The 26475-nt window shown below is 44.4% G+C and overlaps 2 protein-coding genes across 4 annotated transcripts in view; both read right to left on the bottom strand.

The window, feature by feature from the left end:
* LOC110984009 (ras and EF-hand domain-containing protein-like) overlaps window positions 1-13259 on the bottom strand; it is a 47072-nt gene extending 33813 nt beyond the window's left edge. The window contains exons 1-3 of one of the 2 annotated variants that reach the window (XM_022243779.2): window positions 12995-13259; window positions 6753-6914; window positions 5778-5965 (exon numbers count right to left, since the gene is read on the bottom strand). In XM_022243779.2, the coding sequence (XP_022099471.1) occupies window positions 5778-5965; window positions 6753-6899 (335 nt within the window). In that variant the 5' untranslated portion in view covers window positions 6900-6914; window positions 12995-13259. Of the gene's footprint in view, window positions 1-3958; window positions 4317-5777; window positions 5966-6752; window positions 6915-12994 lie in introns of those variants that run through there. The other variant, XM_022243781.2, reaches the window with a different exon arrangement.
* A 1236-nt stretch (window positions 13260-14495) lies between these two features.
* LOC110984036 (WD repeat-containing protein 76-like) lies at window positions 14496-26381 on the bottom strand. 2 transcript variants are annotated; one of them, XM_022243824.2, is made up of 13 exons: window positions 26015-26381; window positions 23168-23398; window positions 22511-22594; window positions 22181-22248; window positions 21519-21645; window positions 20924-21235; window positions 20057-20215; window positions 18708-18841; window positions 18123-18224; window positions 17403-17555; window positions 16819-16869; window positions 16138-16240; window positions 14496-15884 (listed from the first exon to the last, which is right to left on the bottom strand). In XM_022243824.2, exons 1-13 carry the CDS (start codon window positions 26300-26302, stop codon window positions 15738-15740), a joined length of 1959 nt encoding a protein of 652 aa, XP_022099516.2. In that variant the 5' UTR covers window positions 26303-26381; the 3' UTR covers window positions 14496-15737. The 2 variants fall into 2 exon arrangements, with proteins under 2 accessions (XP_022099516.2, XP_022099517.2); XM_022243825.2 differs by having other exon boundaries at window positions 26195-26380.
* Window positions 26382-26475: the final 94 nt, after the last annotated feature.

Raw genomic sequence — 26475 nt, 5'->3', positions numbered from 1 at the left:
GCTCAGAGAAGCTTTACCACCAACGACAATCCCTCTGCCCTTTGGAACTAAAGAAAATCCTTTATCTTTCAAATTCCTGTCGTGAACTCCGAGCCCGAACAACATAGCGCTGAATGTACGCACTCTTGAGTGGAGCCTTACCCGGGTAATGATTTTGCAGACAGCAAGGCGCTCGACAAAGGAAGGTTGGGCAGTGTACTTAAACTTCACCGTGCCGACGACGCGCCCTCGCCGGGGCATGTCGCCCCTGCATGAACCCGGACACAATGGCAAGGTGTTTGTCGTCCCCTTTCATTAAATGGCACACCCAGGGGCTCGAAAGAAGGTGTTCAAGGGTCGAAATCCAATTGTTCGGATTTTCTACGATAGGTGCAATATTTGCTTTCATGGTCCGCAAGCTACTCGTTTACACTTTTAAAGAGTATTGGGCAAAGGTGTCCTTGAACCCGCTGCTGGATGGACGCAAGAACGTTTTATTAATGTTAAATTGACGGAGTCTCAACCGATGGGATTTTATGTCGTGACATGGGGGTGGATATGCTGTAAGCCTGTATACACAGCTACTGGCGTCTTTGTTTGTCATTTGCGCCCCATGATAACACAGATAATGTTGGAATGAAAAAAAAACCTGAACAGGAGATCAAACAATGACCTTGGGAACCTCCTCCTGCCTACGGAAACAATGGAAGTATGTACCCCTCCCCCTCACACACACACGTTTTGTGGTGGGAGATGTGCTATTGAATCATCCATCCCCCACTTTTTTGTGTTGAGCCAAAAAATAAAGTGGATTGTGAAGAACTTTTCAACTCTCCAACGACTGAAATGCATTCAATATCACTCAAAAAGAGAAAACGATTTCAAAAAGCCCTAAATATGCCATTTGAATACATAATATTACAGATATACATTAATATCATGAACGTCGACCTCAATATAGAGTCATATTGTGTCAACCCCCCCCCACCCGTTCCCTATCCCCAACACCCACCCACACACACACTTTCCGGCACAAATTTACATGCCACTAGAAAATGTCACGTACAAATCAAGTTGCCCCTGAGGGCTCTTTTTGTACAGTTTCCTATTTTTCTTTCCTCTATCGAAAGGTTCACTTTCAAAGTGCTCTGTGCTCTGACAAAGTCTGCATTGCCACTTCACATTAATACTCTTGAAATGAGCTGGTCGGGAAAAGTGAGGCATTTTAGTGTCGAAACTCCCATTGTGACGTAAAAGAACGAGTCGCACAATGGACCCTATTATAGGGAAGCCATTTTTGATCGTGTGCCGAGAATCTTATTCACTGCAATCCTCAAAGGGGAAGGTGCTAGACTATTTTGGGATCAAAGCCTCACTTTCGTTGTGGCTTGATTTCTGAAAGCTCAGCACGGCTTCCGTCCCAGGTGAGATCGTGACGCCCACAAGTGCGGAGTACCGTGGTGCAGGATAAGGGTGCGCATAGTCAGTGACTTGAAAAGTCGAAGGATGATTACATTGATATCCCCTCAGGTCAAAAGGTGGGGGATATCCCTCCCACCCTCTCCCCCTAGGATCACCGCCCATGCTTAAAGCATGTAGATGTTAACCATAAAGTTTAAATGAGTTGTCAGCATAACTGGCGTTAGTGTATGATGAACTTTATTTCATCACTCTCATTTTATTTTCGGATTCCCAATTAAAGAATAACCCCAACAAAGTAACCCGGCTCTCTATAAGTCTTTTAAATTTGGGTAAAATCTGGCACACTGAGTTCTTTAAATTCACGTGAACATAACAATTGGAATTCTCCATACTAAAGACACTGTTGCTATACCTCGTGATTCGGGGCAAGCTTTTGCTTAGTTACATAAGAGACGCCTTGCAACAATACACTGTTGTCAATGGATAAGAACGGCACAAAGGAACCAGTCCAGTCCAGAGATGGTGGTCGCTATGCAAAAGCTTGCCCCAAATCATGAGGTATAGCAATAGGGTATTTAGTCTGGGGAATTCAAACTGTCATGAAATCAACATTACTCAATGTACCAGATTTTATTCAAACTTATCTCGTAATTTCTTCATTCAATATGGCCGACTTTTGAATAAGGCCACGCTCCAGTGGTTGATCAACAAAAAGAGTTTCCAGGAGACTACGTTACCAACATGATGGCAGCTCGTGCAATGCCACAATACAACATTAGAAAAATTCATGAAGAGCAAACTTTGCCTGGTATGGAAACTGGCCAACGACCCCCACGCGCAGAGCAACACCGCCGACAAGGTTCAACCACGTGAGTGGATTCGAGCGGATTACGTAACAACCTTTGCAGCCGGCGCGGGGACCAGGCGAAAGAGTCGCTGTTTGCAAGTACAGCCCCAGTTTTGCTCCAAACATGGCGAATACGCGAATTGGGAATGGTTGTCGGCATACCTGAACTGTAACCAAATACCAAATACAATTATACACAAATTGCGGTAGGTGTTGTGACAACGGAAAAGAGTCTCCGTTTTTCAAGTGCAGCCTCGGTTTCGTTTCCAGTATGGCGATTCCGAAAAAAGGATGATTTTTCGTCACTGTCAAACGTCAGGACGAACTACATGTACATTTGGAAATACAAATAGCAATGCCCAGGGCTGCCTGGTTTTTTTCGCGTTTCAAACGCTTCACTTTGACGGGACGCTTTCTTCAGAACCAGACTCGATAATAATTCTACTAAAATCTGCGTATGTACCAGGCACTTGTCTTTGAAAAACCCCTCTGCCACCTGCGACCCTCTGAAAAAAATAAATTGTGGGAATGCAACAAAGCTGGTGTGAAATTTCTGTGTTGGAGACGTTAGCAAATACCAACTTCCTCCGTGTCTTTGGCGAGTGGAATTACGCACGAACACCGCCTGGAAGTTTGGTACATGTCGTCACCATGACGACTAAGTGACAACTGAGATAGATCATAAAACTTTCACTTCTATATACCTATAGTAATTATTATTAATATTCATATATTGATATTACATCGTGTGCATTATCGTTTTCTGTGGACGGCCATGAATGTAGTGGCGCTAAACTCAACCTATGCTGGGGGTGCACGCGGGACTACCCCAGTAGTACCTTATTCTGGTGCCCGAGTCAGTCTTTTTTCAAGGCTTGACAATACGTCCAGGGACAAGACTATCCACAGGCCTATGCAGAGGAAAGAAGCAAGGCTAGGCTAGGGCAGTCAGCAGCAACGTGGGGTTGGGATCTTCCTACCACCGCCAGAAGTAAACAGGGACTCGATTTGAAGGCGCCCGTAGACGGGTCTTCATGGCACTTCCCACCCGGTTGCGCGTAAATAGTTCACAAAAAGACTGTGCAACAGTGAGCAGAGGCAACCGAGCGCGGGTGCGCGGTGAAGCAAGAAAAGGTGCGGGTCGGGCAGAGTGTGTGTCAGTCACTGCGAGATATGGCAGTCAAGGAGGGGCCGGAGGATCACGGAAGGGCAACAGTAAACAAGTAGAAAGAACTTATATTTCACCAGTAGCATATTTTCCCCAAAACTGTTGAAATATGGAACACTCTTCATCAGATCATCGTCCGCAGGTTTTAGTCAAAACTACTGACAACTCCGTTTGCAACAAATCCCCCAAATCAAATTAGTTTCCACTCACCCGAAGGCCTCTTCGTTAACCTCTCCAATGGAGAATTCAGGAGGAATTTCTACAAAGTACCAATTACCAACCAACCCTCCGTCCTTTTTCTCATCCTAACCAAAAGCTCTACCCAAAAGCCTAACCTATATTGCAGCGTGTTGAGTTCGTTACTCTCAAGATGGCATAATCGTGGTTCACAAACTGTAACTTCCAACAGTCAATTATAACAAGCATCAAAGGAATTATGACAACGAACGAAAGGCTGGTTTCTCGATCAACATTGAAGATAACCTGCTTAACTTCTTGAGAGATATGCAAGGTTATAGATACACCGGCCAACTCACACTTACTCTGAATCTACCCCGGCTGCAGTCACCGTTTCTGTATCGGAGACCTCATCGGGCTCTTTGCTTTGGCCGTCCGGGTCGGGGTTGACTTCCCACACCACCTCAAACTCCTCGTCGCTGGAGGAGGACATCGCAAGCTAGGACACCGCACAGCGGGGTAAATGAACTCTGTTTTCTTCAGATCGTCCGTATGTCCTTATCACTTCTCGCACGTCGCAAATGGCATTAGGTCACAATAGACCGAACCACCATTCCACCAGATGAGTTTAATGCACACCGAAGAACTAATGCCCCGCAAGAGGCACAGGTAACCAACCCGTCGGCCGAGGAGGACTGCAGACACTCTTGCAGGGCACCAGGAAGGCTAGGCACTGAACACATCCGGCTTTGCTTGGTAGGCGTGCTGGCACACAGGTGGCGTTGTGACATCAATACACGTATTTACCCACTATCTAACTTATTAACCATAACTGGCAGCGTTTATAAGTGGAGTTTGCATTGAGCTCTCCACCGATATCCAAAGTCAACACGGCCAAAAATCCAACAGGTCTGCCGTCATCAGCTAGCACAACGCTACGACGTAAACCATGAAAAAAGCGCAATGCGTGGTCTGCATGGCTGTTTGCACTTATAAGAATAAAGGAGCGCGCTTGAGTGACGGTCCATGACACTGCGGTGGTAGGCCAGAAGAGGCAAAGTAAAAATGCGCGCCTTTCAAAGGACGATGTTTTTTACTATTCTCAACTGTTTTTTTTTATGTCCGTAGTACATGCAATTTTATGTTACCCCGTAGAAAACACACGTCTGCTGAATGGTGTCATTGTCCTAACGTTCTATTTATATGCGGAGCGACCAATTCAATCTTGCACAAAAACATTACTGTGTAAGCCTCTACAGGTGCTATCGGCGGTCCTGGGATTGGGGGAAAACGAGACTGTACGAACTCTCTCGTGTATTTGACAATGCGGGAGCATTGTGCAGAAGCCCTCGACAAGAAAATTTTAAGGACTCAATCGAAACGCACTCGAACAGCAAACTGCCGTTCGAACGAGGAGTTTGTCCTGTCCAAGACCCCGAGCTGGACCAAGAGAGGGCGCAATTTTCCTAGTAACGGCGGCTCCTTTGGTGGGAGATGCACTTCGCTGGTGCACAAACGACTATAAAATGTACGCGTTATGGTCACGTCTGTACACCAATGGAATCAATACTCCCTACCAACATGGCTCTTTCCAATCAATGAGAGGGTGCTTCTGCTCAAGACGGATATGCACTCTAATGCACTCGCATTTGGCAAGTAACGCCGCCGTTGGTCGAACAGGTATATGAAGAATACGGGTGAGTCACAACAGCCTGCCCACTTTATCTATCATTTCCTTCTGAACAATTTGAATTCCTCTTGAAGTAACAGTTTTAAAAGTAATAAAAAAAACAGAACAAAACCTTTTGAAGTAAAAGTTTTAAAAGTAATCTAGACAGAACAAAATGTAAGCAGTCCACATTTAGGCACAAATTTAACCCGCGACGGCCGCGAACCAACTTTCCCTACGAGCGTTGCTGCGCCACAGAATTCTGGTCGCATGAGTCTTAATGGCCGCAGAGCCCCATGACCGAAGAGACTCCACACTTGCTTTGCTGAGAAAAAGAAACTAAACGGAGTATGGCTCCCATACAGGGAAAAAACTAACGTTGAAAAGTACTTTGGTTGGGTAAATTTACGATGGGGGTAAATCCAACCTCAGTTTTGCCCATACCGAAAACACCCCGTCAAATATGTTCATATTTGGTAATTTAAAGGGATGAAAATGGACAATTTGAGACTTACGATGAAATGAGATCAAAATCACTGCCAAGCCTCCCCAGAAATTCCTCCAACTCCTCGCTGATGGCGCTATTCATGAGCTGCTGGCGCCGCCTGCGGCGGCTCAGCGCCAGCAGGGTGTCACCCACGCTGTCGAAGCCGGCCGAGAAGTCCACCAGGCTGATGCGGCCGTCGCCATCCCGATCCAAGGCCTGCGACCAAGAGGGAAGCCTTGTAAACGATTGCCATAAGCAGCGCGGTCCTCATCAGAAACACAAGTGGGAGGCCAGGAGAGGCCACCCCTTCACCTCGCCTCCTTATACAGTGCACCTATCTTTCCTCACAAAACTGGACATATGCAGCAAGGTATGAGACGGAGAGAACCCCCCCCCCTGCTTTGTGTTGGTCATTGTCTCACAGGAATCTGGGGAATTCCTTTCAGACATCTTGGGGGGGGTGTTAAGTGACAATAGTCTGGAATGTGTATAGGGATTGGACATGTTGGGGGGTACCCCTCGGTCTCATTTCTTGCTGGGTATAAAACTGGGGCTTCTTGGTCGGAAGGCTGTTCCTCCTTATCAAGTTAGTCAAGGACCATCGGGATTGTTCACGTATTTTAAAGGGCATCGAATTCAGCAGAACAATGCGAGAAACTTTTTTCTGGCGAATTCATTAGGGTCGGGGATATGCTGCACCTGCACAGCCCACCCCAAAGCGTATAAGAATTCACTCTAACGGACAAAAAAATACGGGCAAACCGATGAGAATCGAGACAATTTTAGTTTCCATTGAAGTCTTTTCAGTGCAAACTCTTTCTTTTATCAGATTCATTTTTGTTATGAATAAACCTTTTCCCTGGGTCGTGCGGTCTGGTTGATACAGGCGGAAAGTATACACTCTGGGGAAGTATTTTAAATCATCATCGAATACGTAGACACCTGCAAGCCGTAAGATTCGTACATTGAACAGGTGTCCGACCGAGTGAAAGGCCAGACTCACCTCGAAAACTTTCTGCAGTTGGTCTGGGTCCAGCTCGTGGCACACCACCGCCAGTTCGTGGCGCTCGATGTAGCCGTTGCCGTCCAGATCGCAGGCCACGAACAGCCGGCGGATGGAATCCGGGCTGAGCCCCTCCTCGTAGGCCATAAAGGGCCCGGAGTTCTGCGGATCGAAGTAAGAAAAGGTGGGAAACGTGATTCTATACGGAACCGTGCGATCTTGGCTTTAATGCAGAAGATTAATGCGTTTGAAACTGTTTGTCGATGGTAAGGAGCAGTTTACGGGCGTGCCAAGTTTTATACGAGGAGTCTGAGACGCTAAATTTTAGGGAAACTTCGACAAGGGAAGGTGACAATCTTCACTCACAGAAACTCAAACCAATGCAAATTATGTCCTAATGGACAGTGTAAACAAGTTGACGTAGGTCAACAGTGGCAATAACGTTTCTAAGCAACAGATCAATCACACTAAGATTCCTTGTTTGTCTTGAGGGGAGGTTTGGGAAGGGTTGCGCGATCCTTCCCCTATAGTCAGCTACGCGACGAGGCTCTATGAAAACTTGTCCAAAATAATTTCCAGTGTATTTTAATTCCTACACTTTGTCGTATGCAGCCCAAGATAGCTGTGAGTTATCCTTCACAGGATATGAAAAAACACAAATTTGTCATCTAGTCTGAGGCTAATTGTCTGTCCTAAAACCATGCAGACATTATGAATACGTGCAATATCAAACAAAACGATCACATAAATTCAGCTTTCAGATGATCAGGTAAAGTCAGAATGCATATCCACACCCGTCATTATACATGCATTCGATACATGTTTCTCCTCAACTTCACCCTCAAATTGTACATTCGAACCCGCCCCCATTCCTGTCGTGCAAACGTGTGTAATTACCACCCAGATAGAACGTAAGGCCTGCACGTGTGCATTTTCAATACCCGTCTGATTATGCGTTGGAGGTCATCGACACACATTATTTACATTCATTCCTTTCTACGAAAATTGAGAGCATAAGCGTCAGCACTAAAACCCACGTCAATGACGAGGATTCTCCGGTGGCAAAAATGCTGGTACGCGGTCCCTGTGCATAACCGCCCTGGGCTCGGCCTTCACACGGTTCAAGATGGAAACGCGGACGGTGGCCATACGCTTGAATCATCCACCCTCACAGAGATCCAATTGAACACTCATCAGACACTACAAAACAACAAGGATATTGTCCTTCGTTTCCGAGGCCATCCTGTGAAGGGCGAATATGTATTTTATCTTAGCAGATGGTCTGACTAGTAAGTACATTTTCCACACGTGTAAGGACGAATTACAACTGGTGGGTAAAAGGTTAATCTCCTCGTGGGTGTGTTTCGGTGACGATCCATCGGCTCTACAAACAGGGGGCTGAAAACATGGAGGTATAGGAAAGGCCGCCACAAAGACTGATTCAGGGGCGCAGTCTACGAATTCAAGCGAGAATTTCTGGCCAGCTCATTAGCATTAAAAGTCCCCCCCCCAAACAGTATCTTTTGAAAAAGGAAATTGTATGGCCCACAAATACGTGAGATTGTGCGTGAATTTTTGCCAGGATTAACTCCCTGGGGCTTTGGGCTTTCATCTGAGAATGGCTAAAACAATACGGTTGAAAAATGATCCTCACGCCCAAGAAAGTTGGGTAGTTGCCACTTGAAAAATGGCTGCAAGCAGACTTCGGAAAAATCACTTTTCGGTGAAATGTATCTCGTGTGCAAATTCGCAGCATGTATACTCGACCTGACGTCACAGATCGCGTTCATGTTAATTCGCTTTCGCGCCAGGTATATGAAGCGGTCTTCATCTGATTCATTACAGGCAATTTATACACTGCTTGTGTACGTCACAAATATGTTAGACTTATGATTATAACAAGGCCTGGTCTGTATAATCAGCACGCACCAGATTCAAGGCATCTGTCTCTCAGTGTAAAAAAAAAAAAAAAAAAAAAACCTGGATGAAAGGCATCGCGTATAGGTTCATACAGACTTGGAGAAGCTCTGTGCGGAGAAAATACATTCTACGAGCGGCAAGAGTTTAACAAAAATCACGTGAATAAGGGAATATATTACGGGAAAAAAAACACTTTTAGGCTTTTTTTTTTCACCGGCCACACCCTCCTCTCCCATCGTCATCTCGTCGAAATGTTCCCACGGACAGTACGGCCGTTTCACAATAGTGCGCCACCAAGAGTTTGCAACACGTTGACCAATCGCAATGCGCGAAATCTGTCGACCCTTTAGATTTCGCACACTGTGATTGGTCAACGCGTTGCAAACCCTTGGTGGCGCACTATCGTGAATCGCCCGTATTGTAGCCCGTCGTTGTCCTGACCTGTCGTGAAGGCAACTCTACACTGCACACAGTCACGTAGGCCCACTTGGTATATCCAGCGGGGGGTACTTGCCCCCCCCCCCCCCACGGATTTGGTTTTTTTTTTAATCATACGTGAGTAGGAAAGAAAGTTATCGGTATGTTTATTTGTCTCAGGTTAGAACCCAAATCCTGAAAAACCAACACGTGCAAACAAAAGCAAAGAATGCTGGGACCGTGGGTAAAGCATTTGAATTTTTTCTCCCCAATGTCATATTGAATGAGCCCGAAGCTGCGGCCGCTTTTGAATTTGCCCTCGCGATACCGAAAGCTGCCACCGCTGCGTAGGCCTACACTCTCGTTGTGGTACTGGAAGCGTCGTCTTGTCTCGTGCTTTGAACCACTGCCAATAACACCGTTATATACTTCGATCGATCCCCCGGAGGTAATTAACGAGCAACCGGTCGCTTTAGTCGACCAAACAGCGCCAATTGTCTGCAAATCCGCCGGTTATCGTTGTTAAACAAATGTTCCCGACCGCGTGCTGATTAATTTAATTTGGCAAACCGCTGGGGAGAAAATGTGATTTACGCGTAAAAACCCGTCGAATGATTGCAGGAAGCTGCTTGGACAATGCCGGGTAATAAGGACCACTTAAAAAGTGCCTATTTATGGAGCGTTTGAATTTACCGCTGTGTGCGATGATGACACAAGGGGGGAAGTTTGCGAGTTCATCCACAGGTTGTAATTACAGAGATATTTCATTACATCACCATACACACTGTGACCGTGCCCGGGTTTCGTTAACTGTTACGTGTATTTGTCTTCCCGCAGTTCGATCCGTGGAGCCATTGGCACAGCGTGAATTGACGTAAGCAGGCCCTTGAAAGTTTGCCCCCCTGCTGGTACTAACATCAGGACGCGGAGTGTTGCGTCCAGGATTTGTCGTGGGGGAGGGGGCCAGAATTTACCCCAAAAATAGCTTAAGATCTCCCCGTTGAGTTGGAGGGGACTAGGATGTACGATTGCAGAGGCTTTGCATGGTGGCCATCTGACAGGGCAGTTCTTTTGTTGCATAGGGAAACCTTCTTTGTGCATCACCCGTGCAGCAGAAGCACTGGCCTACAAGATGGCCGCCATGCAAACCTTCCATATCAGAGGTAGAGTTTAAGACGTGACTGTATTTTGCAGCCTGCAGGAAGGGCCGCGGTACTAGTGCTGAAAGCTGATTACGTCAGAAGAAAACAACGGAAACATCGGTCTCGGTAGAGAAAAAAAGTGGAGCGCCCCCAAGAAGGGGAATTACCCTGAGAACATTTGGGAGACAGATCGGGGGTACGAAAAACAAATAAAGCATAAATATTGCACCTTGAAGGACAAACAAAATGCTTAAACATGGGTTCCGCTGTGCTTCATACATCCATACAAAATTTTCTTCTCTGTGAACGACCATAAATGGCTGACCTTGAGGAAGTTATGGGTACTTATATTACCACCACTCTGCACTGTCAAACAAAACTACAACTGTACAGCGTGAATTCTATTCTTGAACGCCATGTCTACCCATTCTATTAACGACCACCCTTAGTGGGTTGTAGCTCTATGGTGAACTTAAGCCTCCGTTCCTCCATTATGGGCCCCTATACACGTCTGTTTTGTCTGCAAACGATCACGCTGTAGGATAAAGTTCCATACTATGAGTCATAACATGGCACTTTATCGTACATGTTATCATTTATGGCATTTTATGACCCTCGATAGGGAGAAACAGTTCCATCAAATTAAAAAAGATTGCTTACCTTATCGCATTTTGCCCACAAGAAAATACTATTGCATCCACATAGGAAAGACCACTACTGTCTACCATTCACACCAGTAATTCACATTGGGCGCCAGGCATCGACCTTTCTAGGCCCTAACAACCCCCCATTCTTTAGGGCAAAAAATCGACAGAGATGCCATGTCTGAGACCAGCCTAAGGCAATCTCGACTCCCACTAGAGGGGGTGTTCGTACCGCGGGGAGCATTCTTCCCCACGCAGGCCCTGTTTCGGGATCAATATCGATAAATGAAAACAAGCGTCTTGGGGTTGTTATCCATATTCAGGCAACATTCCAGAGGAATGTCAGTCGATGTGGATCTGAATGGAGCATCGCTTGGCCTTATGCTTCCAGAGTTGCACTCGGATGATGTTACAGGAGGGTGACAAATTGACACAACTCTATCGGTCTCCTTTTTTTTTTAATCCAACCTAAAACCATCAGAATTCATACACCAGACACAATGCGGATCACATCAGCACAGCACGGCAATGATGTACATGTACTCGTTTGAGAGGAACACCTGTGATCGCCACCTCCGCCAAGAGCGACAAGAGGAACACGTGTGTACACAACAACATCATAAAAGACGCCATTAATCGCACGGCAGCCATGCCGACACTGTCTGTGTTGTAGCTAGCAAAAGATACACGGGACGAGTCGTGAAACAATTCGCCGAGTCGAAGTTCTTATTACTTGATTGCCTTTTTTTTAATCACATGACCATAATATTTGGGAGGTTTTATGCCTCCTGTGGCTGAATAGCATTCATTTGAAAATAACGTACCCAAAAATGAAGCAAAAATTAGGCCTATCTTCTAATTATAAAAGAGTGGATTAAACCCTCCCCACTTAACCCCGCCCCATTATCATGACTTTCGGGGTTACAGAACTGTTTCTTACGACAGAAGGATTTTAGGCACAAAAATTGGATGGAAAAGGGGGGGGGTGATTGTAGATTTTTTTCTCATGGCTGTGGTTAGTTTGTTTGGTGGGTCTACGATTCATCGTCTTGATTTGTTTGGTGGGAGATCTATATTAAAAAACGCATGATTATCAGTGGCCGTTCGACTAAAGCATCAATTAATCAAAGAGGGCGCTACTCTGCTCGCATTGCCTCGGGCAGTGTTATTTAACATTCATTTGATTGTTATTAGAACCAAACATGTTTAAGATCATTTAAATTCTTAAGTGAATCTGTCCAGGCCAGGTTTTTTTTTAAGCAGAAAATCAGAGCGCAGAGAAAAGTCCCTGGATGATGCGTCCGCATGAAAGCCGCTACTGTCTCAAGCGATCTGTCTCTGAAAAGGAAACTTAACGCGTAGCCTTCTAAACATTGCTTGCACTAAACTGAACTGAATAACTTCAAATTTCAGCCTAGACTCTATTGTCTGACATGGCTTGCCTAACACCGACAGAATCTGAAAAGAGGTAGTCATGTGCGGATCCGAGGGGGCGGGGAGTTAAGGGGTCACCCCCCCGGCTCTGACACACACCCCTCGAAAAATGAAACAAAAATAATTGTAGTATTAATTTAAACAGTGGGAAAGAGTTCCATATCCGGACATCACTTGACACCCCTTGCCCAAACTCTATGAGACTAATCTGAAAATTCTCTCGTCCTTCCGGCCGGGATATTTTCACTGCTAAAGCTGCTTTTTCCGACATATCACGTGCTGGTGGCAAGGGACAGGTGTCTGACATGGAACTCCTTACCAAAAGATGCCATCATGTGCCATTATTTGTACACGGTGTACATTTATTTATAGGGGACTAGCTGCATCATAGTGAGTGCATCGGTAACAATGTAATGCATTTATCCGCCTGTTCCCCGGCCAGCAATCGAACTTTTCAAAAATAATCGACCGAGCCTGACCCCTCCAGGAAAAATTCCTGGATCCATCCATGGAATAGAGCCCACAGGACCAAAGCATAGTTTTACAGAGACTATAATATCTGACGTGAAACTTCTGCAGCCACATTGCAAATTCATCATGTCACCTAATATGTACTCAAAATGAATAGACTCAGTAACGTATTTCACAGTGTCGATTTTACAGTTCTCAGTGGTTAAGGGCCTACCTGTTATTGGTCAAACTGCAGTATTTTGGTGGACCCAAATCGCCTTCTTTTTCCTGTCAGAGATTTTCCCACGGTGTCACACTACTATAGACTAAGAGCTGTCACTTAGTGCGGCGTGCGCAGCTGAGCCTAGCATGGGCCTTCTGCGAGCTTTGAACGGTAGCCCTGGCATCACATCCACGCCGACGTAGGGAAAACTCTAACGGGGGGAAAGTAGCCAAAACCCGCACAGAAACTCATAGTATTCCCGCCATCAACAACAAACTGCTGTCGGAGGATCTACATGTACATTGTCAGTGCGGTGTACTCATGACAAAAAGTGGACACGCATGACAGATGTCTGCTGAAAGTCGACGCACAGGTTCAACCTTGGTGACAATCGGAGACCTTTTCCCCAGCTCTACACACATTTACTATGCCGTGTAAATAACGTTGAAGTCGGCTGCATGAGTGTCAACACAAACTTCGATTAGTGAAAAGAACCCTTTTGTGTTTCCCGGCCTTTGTTATTTTTTCAGTGTGCGCCTCCCAACACCTGAAGTTATTCTAACCCACTCGATGACATATTAACGCCAAGCATAATTCCCGCTAAAATCTCGAGTCTGACATAAAAGTTGGGCTGGCTTTCTTCTGTGAGCAGTAATTACATTGTTATCAACTTAAACGGCATCGTGTACGTGAGAGGTGTAATCACCATTTTAAGAAAGCCACCTTGAGTTTCTCCGACTCGCCCATATTTATGTGAAATTATGTCTCAATGATGTTTCTCTTTTATTCTGCCCAGTATTCTATTCGGACTTTTCTGTATGTTAAACTACAGAAGTCTGAAGACTTGCAATATCATGTACGCTGCAAATTCCAAAGCATGACTTCACCCCAGCCTGTGTAGGCTTACCGAAGACACACTTGTCACAAATCAATAATACAGCCCTAAGCAAATGGGTCTGACATGCTCCGTATTGACCCATACACTATAGTTACAATTGTCCTTGTGTTGGAAACACATGCCTGAGTTTCAGCAAATGTCAAGGGTGACGCTTTCGCGATACCCATTGAACTTCTAGTTTTGATGGCATCCACATTTAAAAACAAAATTAAACACCAAAGCAGATGCTGCCTTTCAGAATTTCCATCCTTAAAACAAACCGGTGACCACGCAAGGAGTGTCACTTTCACAGCTAAATCAATAAAATATTTAAAAGTGTTTCCAGGAAATTTCGCTGTTCATCTCTCAAATACAAAATGGGGAAATAGGACGGGCCTGTGTACAAATGTAATTTTCTGTAGTCTAGTTCAACATTATATCTCTGTTTCTGCGTTTTGATTGGAGAAAAGTTCTGCAGCTGCTCGACATGCAAGCTTTCGAACGCGCGGTTCTTGGGGCTTCAGACCCCCCCCCGACAAAATTGTCTTAGCGCCCACAAAAATGGAATACAGGCTGGTTCATTAAGAAAGCATAACAAAATCACCACCAAAGAACTGGAAACTCATACATCCCACGTACAAAATAAAACAAGTTCTTTTTAATGCCAACTTTGAGCTCTCTGTGCAAAACCTTGCACGACATGCAATCATCAGAGAAAATCGAGCTAATTAACGAGTAAGAAATCATCAACTCTGGCCCTAAACTCTCGTCCCTAACTGAGCACCTGGGAATTACCACAGGTTCTTCACAAGACGCACAGAATAATTTGTCTGATCCGTCACCATTGAATAAATATAGTCCAAAGCACATGAATTGAAACAGCACCTGTATTTTAAATAGTTCAATACACATTTTGTTAGTCTTAAAGATTTCGAGTCAAGATGCTAATCTAAGTTAACAAGCCTAGCGTCGGGATAGAAAATTGGTAGAGCACATTTGCAGATCTGTCCAGTTAAAACGAAGGAGCAGGAAGACATTTTTGGACGACAAAACCAGGTAATTTCTTCAGGATACATAACAAGACGAGCTGGCAAATAAAACTCAAACTGTGCACAAGCACATGAGAATAGACATTTTTCATAGAGGAGCCATTTTTTATCATGTTCCTCGAATCTATCTCATACAATAAAATCTGTCAAATGGGGTGGTACCAGACTATTTGGGGTTGCGCGCCTCATTTTTTTTTCCAATGTTGCTTAAAACATTTTAGATTGGTTCTTTGAATTACTCATCATCGTAAACAAAGTCTGAGATGAACTTTGTTTTCATCGCTTTCCTTTTTATTCTTAGGTAACCCAAATCAAAGTGTTAACCCTTTTCTATTCAATATGGCTGACTTGTGATTGGGGTTAATTGCTAACGTGCCACCTGATCCTAAAATGAGACTTATCGGGACGTGTGCACTCTCGCAGCACATTTACTCTCAATCCATGATTAAATAAATACTGAACAGAGCAGACCTCTTTAGTAATAAGAGGAATCTGAAGATGAAATATACCACATCTGGCGCAGATTTCTGTTTACCGTTTCTTTGATTTGTTTTTCGAAGTGGCAATACCAGCTAAAAAGCTGAGATTAAATTGGCGAGGTGGGTCATCTCACATCTGATTTCTGTTTACGGTTTCTTTGACTTGTTTTTCAAAGTGGCAATACCAGCTAAAAAGCTGAGATTAAATTAGCGAGGTGGGCCATCTCACATCTGAGAAGGCAGAGGAAACCATCACAGAAATGACTGTCACAGACCCCGTCACAGGATCGCCTTTTTCGAATGAAACCTTAAGAGTTACTGCTACTGCCAGCATCTTCTCTGGCAACTTGCTACATGAATACGTGCAGGCGCCCGCTGGAGTTGGCGCCAACTATGAGGTCCCTGGTTGGGTGGAATGCGTTGACGGAGCAGACAGACCCTAGCGCCTCGTCCATTAGGCTGTGAATCAGACGGCCCTGGTCATCAAATAGATGAATCTAGGGGAAGTGACCACAAAAAATGAAACAGTTTTAGCCACAACTGAGCAATTAAGAGCTGGTTTTATTTCTGTGTTGTGTTGGGAGAATCGGTCTCTAAACATATCCCCCCAAGACGCCCCACGGGGTGAGATTGACTAACAATGAAAATAGCTGAAAACAGCTAAAAAAAGAAAAAAAATGAAATCCCAAACAAAAAAAGCTCAAATCAGCTGAAAAGCCGAGAAATATCACCCCTGGCCCCAAAACTTACTCTCCTGGGTCTTTCCATGCTACCGACGACGATCACGTCTTCCCGTCTTGGGTGCCAGCCGGCGCGGAAGGTTGTCAGCCAGCGACCGGTGTGGTTGTCGTGCCTAAGAAACAGTAATGATGAAAACTTCCCCCTTTTAAATATGAAACTTCAGAGAGCAGAAAATATTACTTTGGTTCTAAGCATGGTATCATGGAATGGCTCAGCAAAGAACAGTCAGGGGCATAGCCGGGGGGAGAGAGACGTAAACCCCCCACAAATTCCTGGTGCCCCCTACTTAAAAAAAAAAAATGGATATTGAACACGGCTAACAAAAACTTGCCCCCAAAAAACGACACCACTGGAAGCTGGTGCCCCCCGTAAGATGCTGGTGCCCCCTTTGTGCCCGCCCACTAATAAAAACCGAGCTACGTCACTGCAGAACAGTTCTTTGTGAAGCGAGGTTACCAGCTTCAAATGTCACCTAAAGTGTGCTGCTGCTGACTGGTTCACAGCCTATTTTCAATTACCACATCAATCCGCTGATATTTTCTGCCTATTAGCTCTAAGGATTTGGAGTACAGAGAAGTCACTTAGGGCCGTCAATAAAAATCAGTACCATGAAAAAATTTGTCGTTCACTGGTAAGAGAGTGGTCAAGCAAGACAGAAGAACGGGACAAGGAAAATTCACTCGATCTCACCTGATGGCTTTCTCAACTTCCATGTTGCCGCTTTCCGTCACGTCCAGTATCCTTCAGGATATGAACACACAGCATGAAGGTGAACGACATCATTTCAAAGAAAATGGAAATCAGCAAAGTATGTGTGCAACCCCTGCATGAACTGTTCTCTAAATAATAATTAATTGGTTCGAATTGACTCGGGCAGGGTTTGAACCTGCCACCTCCAGAATACAGTCCTAGAGTCCTGACACTGGTCTGAGCAATCCAGTCCCGAGTAGGCAGGTTCCCTATTCCTCAGTCTCTGCTACGGAGTGTTTTGTGACAAACCATTCCGTCTTCTTCACATATCAGCACTAGTCCGGAAGTCTGGGGTTCGACGCCCCTCTTGGCGGCTTTTCTCATTTATTTCAGCTTCTTCTCCAGGAGATCGCAAGACACCAAGGATTCATCCCTCGTGTAGTTTGAAGAACAAAAATTCTCTCAAATGAAACCTTCTGAAACATTCTCTTGGCATGGTTTTACAGGATCGCCTAATATTGCCCCCGAAAAAAGAACAGTCAGGCATCTTTAGGTAAAAAAAAAAACCAATCAGCAACACCTACCTGACCCTGTCATCGTAGGATGTCGTGACAGCCTTGCTGCCGGTAATCGGGGAAAAGTATGCAGCGGAAACGCTCTTGCCGTGAGGTACTGAGGAGATGGACTTGCAGTGGCCGTGCTCCTTGAGCGACCGAAGGTCCCACAAAGCAACAGAGCTTATGAAAAACCAAAAGAAAAGAAGATGTGAATAGCAATGCAGCAATGCAAAGACTGACTTCTAACCTGGAAGGAGCACTAAGTTAAAGCAGGGATAAGATTGGTCAACGATAAAAATACATGTAGCTGAAAACAGCCAAAAAAAAGCATAAAGAAGCTGAACTTTGAAAATCTCCTATACATTTGTACACAGCCAGTGAGGAAAAAAAAGAGCTGAAATCAGCTAAAAAGCTGAGAAGTCTCATCCCTGTTAAAGGTCCAGTCGGACGCGGCTTGCACCGGGGCAAAGTATGGATGCATGCTCTGGCTTGCAAATACTTGGGGCAACAGAGTGCACTGTTTTCAACATAATGCGCACAAATCCAGTCGCATCACTAAGAAGGGTACTGCAAGAGCATTAACCAATTCTACATTCCAAAAGGGCAGGTACTTAGGAGGTGCTTTTGAGCATTAACCTAAACAAAGACACCTACTACAAAACGGGACTGAACGCACACCACCGATTGCCAGAACATGATTTTCAGGCTCTGAGAGGCATTCAATTCAGCTGGCGTTACGGTACTCACCTGTCGTTGGAAGCGGTCACAAAGTACTGCGGCTTGGTGGGGTGAATGTGAACCGTTTTCACATATCGGTTGTGCAACCAAAAGCCTAAGCTAGAAGTGTGACTGCAGAAGGGAAGAAAGTCCAAAGGAAGATTTTTTGGGGGTCTGAGCAAATAAATATTTGGCTTTACTGTTCATTAAACTCTAGAAATATTGGCTGATATTTCAAACTCTCCTCGAAAGCTTGCCGGCTTTTGCAGGATTACGAGGGCCAATTCACTATAGCTTTAAAACGTACATGTACCTAGAGTGTGCTATTGTTTTATACTGGCTTATTTTTGACCTTACACCGACGTCTATTCACGTATTCAAAGGGTTGCCATAAATGTACAAGTTTGCTCAAGCGGGATTCAAATCCACAACGCTGCAAAGCCAAATTAATATAATGTCCAGTAAGTTTGCTATGCAGGTGAGGATTTGGAACACTCGCGTTGGTTCCTGGCAATGTCTAGAGAGCCAGGGCTACGTCTGGCAAACAGCTTGTTAGTCTGTCTGACGGTCCGCGGGTCAGGCCTGCGAGGGTGAAAGGTTATCCCCGCCTCTCACCTTCTCACTCTGGCGTCGACGACCTGGACGTATCCCTTCTGCTGGTTTTGGGCCACCAGCAGCTTCATGCCGTCGGGGGAGAGGAAATCAAAATGGTTGAGGAAGACGTCGTCGTCAACGTCGGTAGTGTGGATCTGACAACACAGGCCAGACAGGAACAGTAAATATAAGAAAAAGATTACACTCTGAACGCAGGCAAGTAACTTGGACTTTGACAAAAAAAATGAAATTCCAGTTTTTGCAAGACTTTGTACAGTGTTTTCAATTTTCAATGGCATGTGTGTGACGTAAAAAATGAAGAAATCCAAGGAAAAGTTGCATACCTGTGAACACTGTTATTTGTTACTATTAGGGCATACAAAATGTTCACATTTTGGACGGTTTGGCCTCTGTTGTAGTGCAGAAACGGTGTCCAACACTCCATACAATCAGAGTTGATCAAAGTATGGTTAACGACAGTTCTTACTTGGACTTGCTCTAATCTAAGATAGAATGCCCTTCCAAAACTTGCAAGCGAGAGAAATTAGGATGACAATGCAGGCCACACAGAACAGGTTGTGGAAAGATCGGTAGGTGTTGCAGTGCAAAACGGGAAAGAAATGTCATAATAAACCCACATTAAACAAAGTTTTTCAAAGAAAAGCAGGCAGTGCTAAAGTCAAGTCCGTCACAAGAAAGGGTTCCAAAAGAAAAACTGAACAACCAACGTCTGTGACTTTTCAAACACATTCCATCACATGTACATTTAATGCCATTTTTCTGAAAATAGTTGTTTGGTGTTATGAGCTAGAAGACTTCCATAGCCACTAGTACAGACCGACAAGGATAGCCTGAAAATTTATCACTTTTTGGTTATCACATGAAAAGCTGCCCATCAGATATAACTCTTACTCTTGACAGATCTGGATTTCCATGACTTTTCCCTGACTTTTTCCCTAACATCACAATTCCAGAACAACCTGTTTTTTTTTCAACTTTTCCATGTCTTTCCAGGACAGCTTTTTTTTCTTGATTTTCGATGGCTTTTCCCTGACTTTTTCCTCTGACAACACGATTCCGGGACAACCTCTGTCATTTTCAACTTTTCCATGTCTTTCCAGGACAACTTTTTTCTTGATTCCACGAATGTAGGAACTCTGCAAGATTAGTCACAGACAGAGGCAAGAGGGCAAACACTGACAAAGGAATGCTTTGTCACAGTTCATCTGAATAGCCCATGACATGGCTTCTGACTGGCACGACTTGTGATTGACGGAAAGCCCTCCCCCCTGCCCCTGAAAACAGACAACATTGGGTCAAAAGAAACATCATATCCCAAATTTAAGCTGTGAAAGAAATAATTCCTTCACCTCGTCAAAGATGCCCTTCTCAAAGTCCCCGCACCGGAGCGTGCCGTCGTAGCTGCAGGAGAAGAGTTTGGCAGGGCTCTTGGGGGCAAATTGCAGGCAGCTGACGGGACGGGAATGCGGTTCAAAGAGGTACACACCGTCGTCCCCCTCAGCAGATTCCTTAAAAAACAATGGCAATGAGGGAATTAAGACAAATGAAAGATCTGCATACCAGGCTTTTCATCAGGACTGGTGGACCAGAAAAGCAAAGTGGCCAACAAATTGTGACTGCTTCAGTAATATATCGAGGGCTTTCTCTCCATTCCTAAAAGATTCAACAGCCAACAGAAAATTGGACGCTGCACCACCGGCCTACAAGTCGGTTTCTACATAATCAAAACAATCACACAGAGAGTACATTCAAGCAACATGGAAGAAAATTCAGTGAAATCACTCAATTGGTATATATTCACGTATTATTATAGTCAACACTTCTACACTTCAACTCCATCAAATGACAAAACACTCCAAAGTTTTGTCTCCAAAACGTGACGATGTTCCCTCAATTTGATGTCGTGGGCGTCAGATGCAAAAATAGAGCAGATTAAAAGAAAGATCCCAAAGATCTTTCTATGGGAACCATTCTTTTGTTTTTGGGTTGGGGTGAAATCGCTCCATTGGTATCCTGACGTATTGCATATATCACTACCTCGTCACCATGACAATTTTTTTCTCTCTCATGAAAAAAAACACTCTAAAAATGCTTTCAAATACTCAATGACCACCTCTAAAACTTGGAGGTTGCAGTTGCTGGATTAAGAGAAAGTGCAGATCAATCATCAAAGGTTTTTCTATAGGAACTGTTTTGTTTTGCTTGAGGGTACGTACCACGTCCCACACTCCAACCCTTCCCCATTTGTCACCGGCACAGGTGATGATTTTGGAAGCTGACGGGTGGACGGCCACGGACAGCACCCTGTCCTTGGTCACCTTGGCGATGCGCTCCGGCGCCAACCTCATCCTCTGCAGAGTCTTGGTGAACGCAGCGAGGTCAGGCAGGCTGGGCTCCTTCTTGGGCGACTTGGGAGATTGCGACATATTTGTGACGGACTTGAAGAGGCGCGAGGCTGAATTCTCCCCACCGTCGTCGCTGCCGAGGTTGGTAGGTTCCATGTCAAATGGTCCAGATGGCTTCCGAACCTGGGCCAAAAATCATTTCCATGACTATAGTTCTGCATTTTAATCCACAAGTGCCGGAATTTTAAAACAAATGATCAGGACACATACCAAAAATATTTTGCAAGACACCTGCTTTATGCAACAGTAAACCTTAGGCCGGAATAGATAATCTTGCTCATTGTAACAAAAATTCTACACCAGACTTGCACTGATGGATCTAAATTCATTCCCTGGCTTGGAATGAAAAACAACTTTTGAACAAAGGAAAGCTAAAAAACCTAAATTTTTCGATTGCAATACACACGTAAGAAGGTGCATCATCAGCGTAAATGGGCCCCGGTGCATCAGGCAGGGCCACTCCCTCTGGATCCATCCGCCGAATCCGCAAGGACAAAGGTCGTCTGGGCAGGGGCTCTTTTTCTTTCTTTTCCCTGGGACAAAAAGTACAAGTGAAGCCAAAACAGGGCCAAAGTGACCAATTTCTCAGCGGAAGTCTTGACTCATCTTGACTAACTTTGTAAATTTTGAAATTTAAAATTCCTTCTCTGTCTTCTAAGAAACCCTTCATCATTTTCCAAATCCTCACCGGCACTTTCATATTTAGAACAAAAAATGTTTATTTGCATATATACATTCAATATCCAACTACCTAGTAAATAAAAATGCCTTCACTTTTCCTCTTCTTAGAAAATCTTAATACTCCACCATCTAATGCTTACTTACTTCGACATTTGGATATTTTAACCAAGGATCATAGCTTTTGACATTTTCAAACACTCTAATAAAATCAAATCAGAACTTATTTTCACAACAGGGTCACTGTCTTGCCTATTCAAATCCTCTATGAATGGGTTTTGTGACAACTGTTTCGGCAAACAATATGTCAGTAATCTTTCTAATGACACTTTCTGATTTCAGTGATTAAAATCAAATTGTTTCTTTCCTTTCAAAGGCAGGTGTCTCTACCTTTTAAGACCCTTTGTGATGGTGCTCTTTCCCTTTGATGATGCATACTCAGACAGCGTGTTCTTTGTCTGCAAATTCAACAAAATAAAAACTCTTATAATGTACAAATGTGGAATAATACATGCATATTAGTTTCCAACAAAGGGCAAAGAGCTCAGTCGCAGATATTGTAGACACACACAGCAATTTTTCATTTGTAAACGCCGGGGATCAAGTTAGAGATGTGGCTTTTTGGCCCGGGTTCAAATCCCACCTAGGTCCTTGTATGGATTGTTAATTTCTTGTAGTCAGCCTAAAGATGAAGATACAAAAAAATCCACAGCTTCTTACCTTTGAAATTCCCAACGAAGCAAAGAATTTGGCATTTTCCTGAATATTCTGTAGTCTTTTCTTTTCATATGCTGACATCTCTCCCTGGGAAGAAAAGGACCGACTACTTCGGTGACTGAATTGTTGGACTGAGGCTATAAATTCATCAATGATTACAATATGAAAAATCGGTGACACGGATACAAAAAATCTGTAATTTTTGCCCACTCGTCACAGTGTTCACCACAGTGCACGGTGAGACAGAATGAGGGTCATCTGTGAAAGAGACAGGCCGTTATATGCCATGAGTTGGGAAATGGAAGATGAACAAGTTGACATTTGGTCCAACAAAGCGAAAAGATAAATCTTTCTCTTTCCAGTTGTGGTACATGTAATTCCCCAGAAGATTTAAAACATTGGTTCAAAAAATCCCTTTGGAAATGGAGATGCTCCAACGACCCCTTATTCCATCTCATCATGCACTGCAGTAAACACCGTGTTAGCCATCAGTCCATAGGGCTTTTGCAAAGAGATTATTCGCTCACAGACTGGGGAAAGCCAAGACCAGCTGACGCTGACCACTGCAGTAAACACCGTGTTAGCCATCAGTCCATAGGGCTTTTGCAAAGAGATTATTCGATCACAGACTGGGACAAGCCAAGACCGGCTGACGCTTACATCAGAATCATCTGAGTCTTCATTGTCGTCGCTCATCTTGTTGCTAGGCAACACCCACTCCTCATCTTCCTCTTCCTCTTTCACTTCCTCCTTGATTGCCACCTTTTCCTGCTTTACAGCCGATTGCAGCCGAGAGGACCCAAGTCTGGCCGAGGTTCTGCGCGGTTCAAGACCGTTCTCCGATTTGATGCTTCGGACAACCTTCTTTCCGGGCCCCTCGTCGCTGCCAATCTGCAGTTTCCATAGTTACGAGCACAGAAATCACTACTGATCAAACATATCTGAAAATGTACAGTAGAGCTTTGTCACGGGAAACTATGCTTTGCTTCCCGGTATTTCTTGCATGGGCTGAAACAGTTGAGCAAAGCAAGATGTAGCGATATTAAAACCAAAGTCAAATAGGCTAAGTCAGATGAAGTCAGATTGGAGCGACCGAATCACAGACAGAAATGGTGGTGACCACTTTTGTTTTCCTCCGAGTTTGTCCTGAGCTGATTTGGCCTTTGAATGAAATCCAGTCAGAGGATAATCAACTCAGGAAGGAGTGTACACGATAAAGCTGTGCAAGAGTCAAGATTGTGCTGAACAGCTACACACATGCATAAATGGCATAGCCCCTGCCTTTGGTATCGATGGTCAGCACAATCGCTCACAGTCAATCTTACGGCACCATCTGTTTATCCATACGCAGTCAGCTGGTGATTTTTTTTGTTTCTATGGGACAGCGGGGACATCCAGGATTCTCGCAAAATGGCAGGTACCACGCCAGAGAAAACAGCGATCATGGTCTGAGGATTGGGTTACACAATCTTTTCTTTGATCAGTACGCACGTGCGTTCGTTGTAATTGTTTTCATCGGTGCAGTGTGGTTGCTACCAGCAATTTTGTGAAACTCCCGGATTTCTCATGTTAGTAATCTCTGGCTTTCATGACTATGAGAGAGCAGGCAAGAGTTTCATATATACATGTATGGGCATCACTAACTTTTCCCTTGCAGTGGTTTATAAGCCATCAGAAAGAGATAAGATGTCCTCAGATGTCAAATGTAGCAGTGAAAATATTGCAGCGTTTACTCAGAAAACACAGACCAGTCTCACAGGATTTGTGCACTGAGTGTCAAGTGATGTCTCTGCATGGAACTCTTTCTAAATTTCCTTTTGAAAATAGGAAATAAAGTCCAAATTCCAATGAGACTGATTGCATAGTGCAGTGCAATCAACATGATCAACCGACACTGCCCAGATTGCATCCAAAATCAGTGGCAAGACTTGTGCATGTACGGTATGCCATACGGGCCTCTGTATCACAAACGGTGTTAGCATCTGCCAATGTCCACCATCAAGACAAGTGCCAAGTGAACCTGTCCACCATCAAGACAAGTGCCAAGTGAACCTGTCCACTATCAAGACAAGTGCCAAGTGAACCTGTCCACCATCACGACAAGTGCCAAGTGTACCTGTTCACCATCAAGACAAGTGCTAAGTGTACCTGTCCACCATCAAGACAAGTGCCAAGTGCACCTGTCCACCATCAAGACAAGTGCCAAGTGTACCTGTCCACCATCAAGACAAGTGCCAAGTGTACCTTACATCATGACGGCGACCCACCAAATGACATAACAATGAGTCAAGATAGATCTGTGGTACAGTTGACAGACATGATAGAGGAACCAGTAGTGATACGCTCATGCAGTGCTAGTGTAGTGCTGTGTGACCCAAGCGAGAAGAAGAGTTCCCATATACGGACGCCACTTGACACCCCGTGCCCAAACCCTATAAGACTGGTCTGAAACTGGTTTTCTACATGGAAGTATTATGACTTTGTATTTTCCCTCCTAAATTGATCTTTTCTGGACATGTTTTTGTTACCTGATGGCTAATTACATGTAGGTCACTGTAGGAAATACTTACTGGCATCCGTACATACATGTAGAACTCTTCCCCAGGAGAAATAAAATGACTGACTACTGCAGAACTACTAGGCCTTGGGGTTCGTCACACCCCCCACACACTTTGGCATGTTTGGTGCAGATGGGCGTGACGAAACCCGTAGAAAAATAAGTTCCGACGTGAATGTCTACAACTGCATAGGCTAGTCAATTTCTACTTTTTCGCAACAACTTATCTAAACAAGTTGTTGGTAATGGATATGTCCTCTTTGAGTCTTTCAAAATAGAAAGAAAAGAAACAGGACCTTGGGTTTCGAGAGAAATTTGGGAGTAAAACACTGACTCAGCGTACATGACCACCCCTAAGTCGAGCTCTGGACAATGGTAAATTAGGGGATTCATGTAGTCTGGTTTCAAAATGCCTGAGCTGGCATTTCATTTGTTGTTTCCTTGCAAAATTGTCAAACTTTACCTAAACTAGGCCTATTAGTATTGAGTAACGGTTCCTTAAGGTCAAATGTTAGTTCATTTGAGAAAGTGGACTTTGTTTCCTTATTACTGATTACAGAAACGGGGTGCCAAAGGTAATGAACACCAGTCACATATCATTACATTAGTTTCATTACATTACTCATTAGTCGTGTTTGTTACAATACCGGTACCACACATGCCACAATCTCACACTCAGTAGGCATAAGTGGTGAAATATGGAACCTGGCGACTGGTTATGGGCATTATTTTATATGTTTTACGTGGTCAGATGGTTTAGGCAGGCCTGACTTTAGGCATGCTAACCTACGGGTTTGTAAGCCCTGGCATGCCTGGGCTTCTTCTTGTCTGCTTGTCGATCATGTCGATGGTCATGTGAATGTGCCATATGGGCAACGAACGAATATCTAAAATCAAGGAATTTAAGTCATAAGTGCACGCTGCAAAGATGTAAAGCCATACAAAATTACCGTCTCAGTGCCTCGATTCTCCGCGGACAAGACCGAGAGTTTACAGGAGGTTAATACTGAGGAGGTGCCACCGCTGGGAAGTTTTGTAATGACAACTCGCGGTGTCCAATCTTCATGATCTTTCGACTTCAAACGATCATTTCTCTCCATCAACTTGAAAACACCAGCATTTTGCCTTACCCTACGCTTCTTTGACACCGGACTCACTGTTGTAGTGGACCCTCTCTTCAACTGTGAATTTTTCGGCATTTTTGGAGTAGATTTGTAAAAAATTGCAGCGCCTAGCATACCTTTTCTACTGCAAAAATTGAATTCTTACGTAATTCCGAGAGCGCGCGCTATTATTCCATAACACGCTCAAAAATTTCCCGCGATAGCGAAATTTCATTTGTAGCTGGTACCCAATCTCAAAGAGAACAGTATGAACAGTCTACAAGGAGGATTTGACCTTACGACTCAAC

Source organism: Acanthaster planci, linkage group LG21 (assembly GCF_054643075.1).
Source record: "Acanthaster planci isolate LZ-2023a linkage group LG21, COTS_SCS, whole genome shotgun sequence".
NCBI classification, from domain to species: domain Eukaryota; kingdom Metazoa; phylum Echinodermata; class Asteroidea; order Valvatida; family Acanthasteridae; genus Acanthaster; species Acanthaster planci.
The sequence above is the reverse complement of the archived record's forward strand: the minus strand, read 5'-3'. Positions and strand labels throughout refer to the sequence as shown.